This window comes from Gossypium hirsutum, chromosome A08, assembly GCF_007990345.1.
Source record: "Gossypium hirsutum isolate 1008001.06 chromosome A08, Gossypium_hirsutum_v2.1, whole genome shotgun sequence".
In the NCBI taxonomy this organism is placed as follows: domain Eukaryota; kingdom Viridiplantae; phylum Streptophyta; class Magnoliopsida; order Malvales; family Malvaceae; genus Gossypium; species Gossypium hirsutum.
In genome coordinates this window covers 34,692,960-34,698,760 of record NC_053431.1, presented here as the reverse complement: position 1 = coordinate 34,698,760, position 5,801 = coordinate 34,692,960, and the positions used below count along the sequence as shown (strand labels likewise).

The 5,801-nt window shown below is 29.9% G+C and overlaps 1 protein-coding gene across 2 annotated transcripts; it reads right to left on the bottom strand.

Moving 5' to 3' along the window:
• Positions 1 to 967: 967 nt before the first annotated feature.
• Positions 968 to 4,527, bottom strand: LOC107920117 (tRNA (adenine(37)-N6)-methyltransferase). 2 transcript variants are annotated; one of them, XM_016849685.2, is made up of 9 exons: positions 4,322 to 4,527; positions 4,122 to 4,243; positions 3,913 to 4,022; positions 3,530 to 3,725; positions 3,335 to 3,427; positions 2,910 to 2,969; positions 2,712 to 2,786; positions 1,649 to 1,729; positions 968 to 1,478 (listed from the first exon to the last, which is right to left on the bottom strand). In XM_016849685.2, exons 1-9 carry the CDS (start codon positions 4,392 to 4,394, stop codon positions 1,131 to 1,133), a joined length of 1,158 nt encoding a protein of 385 aa, XP_016705174.2. In that variant the 5' UTR covers positions 4,395 to 4,527; the 3' UTR covers positions 968 to 1,130. The 2 variants fall into 2 exon arrangements, with proteins under 2 accessions (XP_016705174.2, XP_040930383.1); XM_041074449.1 differs by having other exon boundaries at positions 3,530 to 3,579; positions 3,941 to 4,022.
• Positions 4,528 to 5,801: the final 1,274 nt, after the last annotated feature.

The window sequence follows — 5,801 nt, the reverse complement described above, 5'->3', positions numbered from 1 at the left end:
AAACTTTATCTTTTTTTCAAATGTACCGTAAATGGTACCTAAATCATGTAATTCTGCATTATCCAATTTTTTTTAGTTATTAAAAATATTTTTCTTAACCAATCAATCTTTTTAACTTTAAAGTCCAAAAAAAAAAAAGTTAAATATTATTTTCTTAAGTTTCTTATGAACCTGTAAAAAAAATTCATTGAAACCTAATTTCCGGAAACTTGGATGAGCTACATTTTTATTTTAAACCTCAATTTCTATCCTTTCTCACCTCAATTCAAAACTTATGTATTATTTTCAAAAATAAAACTTTCGTTTATTTCTATTTAGTATAAAATAATTATTGTTGAGTGAACTTTTATAATAAAAAAAAAACATATAAAGCATGAAATCCAAATATTGAGAATAAGTTGTGTAGAAGAAAATTTGTAAGAAAATTGCATAGAAAAATTATCTAATAGTTAAAAAGAACATTAAAAAAAAAAGAAAGAATAATGAGAAAGGAGAGTAATTTTTTAACAGTTTCAATTTAATTAAATTTGATTTTTTATAATTGAATTCTTTTCTTTTAATTTTAACTTATTTAAAAGTACCACATAAAATAATTGGCTAAAGAGTTCCTTTTAACTATCGAGATAATTTAGGAAATTAAATACCACTTTAGGTAACTGAAAAAAAAAATGCTTGACTACCAACCAACTTTGAAAAAATAGTATAATTTAAGTAACACTTATCCACCAACAAATTGGCATTTAAGAGGCTCATGTGATGGATATGGTTTTGCACAGATCCATGTCAACTTGTTTCAAAGGACATCATTAACAGGCCTTTGAATATCCTCTGGAGGATCTTAAAATCTCTTCCTTTTTTTTTTCTTAGCCATAAAGAAAGACCTTCCATCTCCTGTAAAATGTAAATGACTCACATCTAAAATCCTGTCTATCATTAATTAGCTTCAAACAGAAGAAAAAGTATCATCTGTTGAATCATATCATATTTCTCGTCAAATTCAAAGGTGAAAGACAGTCGGTAATGAAAAACAACACATTCTTAGTTTTATGCAGCACCAGAAAAAGAAAATGTACCAAAAAATCAACATTAGTGAGAATAGGAATAATGTCAGGCTTTAGAAAGCAAACAGCTTATTTAATCTTGTCCTTCCACATCAAGAAATTGCAACGTTTTTTATTATTACCAAAGGAGATGGCAGATGAAAGATGGACTTCCTTCACCATCACATCGCCATTGCCATCAATCTTGTAAGAGAAATCCATTCCATCCAAAATCAGGTAATAAATTAACTCTCCAGAAGCTTCTCCATCTTGGGAATCATCCAAATCTGAAGCATTATCAGAGGCATCACCACTTCCTATTTTGAGGAGATTATTATGAGGTCGGTTTCGTTGAGATACTGAACGAATATCCCATGAAAGGGCTTGTTTTACCAAGCTTTTGAGCTCATCTGGTGAAGAATATAGGGACTTCTTCTCCTGTAACAAACAAATTCTTTTGGATCAACAAATAGTTTCCTACCAAAAAACAGAGCAGTCTTGCGGGCAAAACAATAAACAAACAAAACAAGCCTTTCAGATTGGCTGTCGCATAGATGCTACACCATCAAGCCTTATTTAAAATTATAGAAACACATCAGCATGCTTACCACTGATTTCCAGCAGTCCAGGAGTGAGGAAGAGAAGTCATCAGAGAAGCCAACGGAAGCCACTGACAACATACTATCCAACTGACAAAAATTTTGACAAAAATTTAGGCATACTTCAGAAAAAATTGAGGGCAGATGCACATAATGAGATGAATGGAATGGAAAGGAAAGGTATGAAGTGGCATATTTTGCTAACAGTTACACTCTCAATGAGCAGCTAAAGAGTAAAAGGCAGACGCTAGAATGAATGAAATAATGACGAACGTGTACGCATTTATCAAATTAATGGACAATATCTCATTCAAGGAAAAAGTTACAGCATTATATATTATTTTTCTAAGAAACTAAATTAAAGGTGATATTGGGCCGGGCCATAATAAAATTTCAGGCCTATTTTATAAGCTCAGTTTGAAAAATGGGCCTAAAAATTTACTCAAGCCTGGCCTAGATAAAAAAGCTAAAACCCAAGCCCAGCCCGACCACCCATATCAAAATTTTTTATATTATTCTTTATATAAAAATATAATACATCAAATACATTAAAAATATTAAAATAAATGTTTCCCAATAAATTAAAAATAAATGAAAAAACATTCTATACTTCAATAACATTAAAACAGGTGCAATTTAACAAGCAAATGCTTTTAAAATAGTAGTAAAATTAACAATAAAATAAGATTTATACAATATCTATATAATAACAACAAAATAGTAACAATATAATAGTGAAATGGCAATAAACAGCAGCAGCTTTTTTCTTTCAAATTTGGGCTGGACTTGGGCCAAAAAAGTTTATCCAAGACCCGACCCGTTTTCTAAACAAGCTTTATGATTTTTTCCAAGCCCATTTTTTAGGCCTATATTTTTACCCAAACACTCTTACTTTTTCGGTGGGCCTTCGTTCCGGGCCACATGATCAGGTCTAAACTAAATTTAGTAAAAAATGAATCAGTTTAGTTGTGTTATTCAAGAATAAGACTTGTAATAAAATAAACAAAACAATATTTCTTAACAATATACATAAATGAAGTAGGAAGCTAAAGAACAATAAAAGAGAAAATACCATGACCCAGTTAGGTACAACTGCTCCTTCAATACTGTCACAATATGGAAGATACGGTTTGATGTCCAGCACTGGCTGTTAACAAAATCATACATGAGGCATGATTTATATACATAGCTGTTAAGAAAATGCATAAAAACAGGAAAGTGGAAAAAGCCAATCATAGCTCCCAGTAAAGTTCAGGAAATGCGAGCTTACTGTTCCATCAACTAGATCTACTCCTGAGAGTAGAACCATATTTCCTTGTACTGCCTCCACCTAATATATAAAGAGTATATCAGTTCCAAAGTGATCATTCTCTCAATTTCAAATTTCATGTATCCTGATGATGCTTCACCAAAGTCCTCCATGATGTCTCAGAAATTCACTCAAGGCAGACAAAAATATTGACATTGAAAGGCTTCTTTTAACAGAGATATATATTTTTCCAATTGATACATGAAACATCACAAATGTTATGAGCTCAAGTAAACATTAACCCTTAAGAAAAGAGCCATTGGAATATATTTATGAAAGATCCTCCTTTTAGTGTTGATAACAAAACTTCCATTAGATATATTGAAGGAAAAATCATAGGTAAACATGTTGTTACAACAATAACACATTTGTACATGACTCCATACCTTTGCTACAGTGAGTCCTATAGGACACAGTCGATGTGGAGATCGTGTAGCAAAAACTCCCATCCTTCCTCCTTTCAATCTTGGAACTCTGACCTATTAAAGTGACCAACCTTCCATAGAAGTCTAAAGATGATAAGAAAGTTTCATAAAAGATAGAAACGAATATATATGTATCATTATTATAGTTCCACAAACCTTGGCCTTAAACTTTGATTTAGATGGATGCTTCCATAACTTTTCCAGATCTGTATTCAAATGAAATACATATATAATCCAGCAATGAGAGTATTCTTCGAGACCCTCAAGTGATGCTGGAGGCATTCTAGTTGAATCAAAAACCAAAGATGCCCTAGCAAGAGGGACAAGTAGAGGCTGCCTACGGGTTCCATTCCTACATAAATTTTACAAGCAATTGGAACCATCCTTAAGTAGCAAAGATAAATTAGTAGTAAGCTTCAATCTGATTATTTACCAAGGCAAGCGTTATTATTGCATAGCTTCTATTAACAGAATAAAAAATTTTATTTACCCAATCAGTCATTAATTTTTTTTTAAACGAAGCACCATCTGGAAATCACCTCGTAGAAAAACAAGATTGAACGATACCAATAGGTGCCATTGGATACGATGGTATGTCTAAATTCTCAGACTTGGCTTGTGGTTGAGCGACTACTGCTTTCCTCAATGCCTACAAATTTGGATTTTTTCTTACAAATAAATAACAAAACCAAAAGAAAAATAACAGTCATCATAAAGAATAAAAACAATAAAAGAGAGAAGGAAGAACCTGTTGAGCCCTAATCCGACCTTGTCTTTCAGAAGCACACTTTTCCAAAGCAGAATTGAGGGATTTTTTAAGCTCTTTCAACTTTGAATCCCATTCTATCAAATTTTTCCTCCATATATAAACTGAAAGAAAGAAGATCAACATCCACCATTGCTACAAATTAAATAAAAAGAATAAAAAGGGGGTGAAGAGAGATGTACAGGAGATAGCTGAAGAAGCAGAAAACAGAGAAGCAAGTGCCAATGCTAAGATGGAGTATCGGGTAGAGGACATGGGTTTTGTGTAATTAGTGCTTGTAGTATTTCTTCTTCTGCTCTTTCATCCAAGTTTAGCTAGCTGCAGTTGGGTTGAGTAGGGTTTTAGCTTAGGAACAAACAAGTTTGAAGTTTCTTCTACTTTATTTATTTTTTTTAATTTTGGGTTGGCACTTGGGAAATGAGATGGTATGGCATGGATTCTTAAATTGGATCAAACAGAGAACGGCTGTAAGCCCGAAAATAATGATCCAAGGCCCTTGTTGCTTATGTTCCCTTGGCCATGGCTAGCCCGAAACTGTTACTACAATCCAATTTAGACTGTGTTAAGTGGCAAAGGTCCATGCTTGGGAAATTTACAGAAACAAATTTACAGAAACAATACTAAAATAATCATTTATTACTTAAATATATTTTGAAATAGTAAAAAATAATTTGGGTTTCCAATTGATGCTGATTTCGTCATTAGTAAACTTAAAATTTTCTTTTTAATATTAAAAAAGTAAAATTTTAAAATTATAATTTTAAAAAATAAAAAATTATGAAAATAGAAACTTTTTAAAATTATTTTTTTAAAATTAAATATAAAAAATTTTAAAATTCAATATTATCTAAACCAAATTAGACTAGAAATTGGTTGGGGTATTGGTCAAATAAAAGGTAAAAAATTAGTTGACTTGCTGATTTTTTATTCAACCAGTTCGGTTTTTATAACAATGAATTTTGAATTTTTTTATATTTTTAAAACATATTACTTTTGAATTCTAAAGAATTTTTCATTTTTCATTTTAAAAAATATAATTTTAAACTTTTATGTTTTTTAAAATATGAAAAAATAAATAAATTTTAAAATATTTTAAATACTTTTAAAGGGTATGGACCAAATTAATAGAAAAATATTGTAAATGTTTAAGGCTAAAAAAGTTTAAAAATTTTAAAAATTGGTTGACCCATGAACTAGTACGGATTGTTTAACCCCGGGCTAAAAAATCATTTGAACTAATAGTTGAATTGATTTATATAATTTTGTAATTTTTATTTTTTTTATAATTTATTTGCTTTGAAACGATTAGACCAGTGATTATGGGAACCAATTGGTCAGACCAGTTTAAAATTGGTTCAACTATTAATTCAATCAATTTTTTTAACTCGCTTCGATACATCAACCAATTTTTTATTCAACTAATTTAGTCTGGATTAAATAACATTAAATTTTAGAATTTTTTCATATTTTATTTAATTTTTTAAAATTTTAAAGGCTTTTTTTTCATAATTTTTTTATTTTTAATTAAGTCAGTTTGGTCATTGAGAAACTCAAATTATTATTTTTATTATTAAAACATATTACTTAGATAAATAAAAGTAAATCTATATTAATTGAGAGATAAATTATTATTTTAATATTATTTCTGTAAATTTCTCGTCC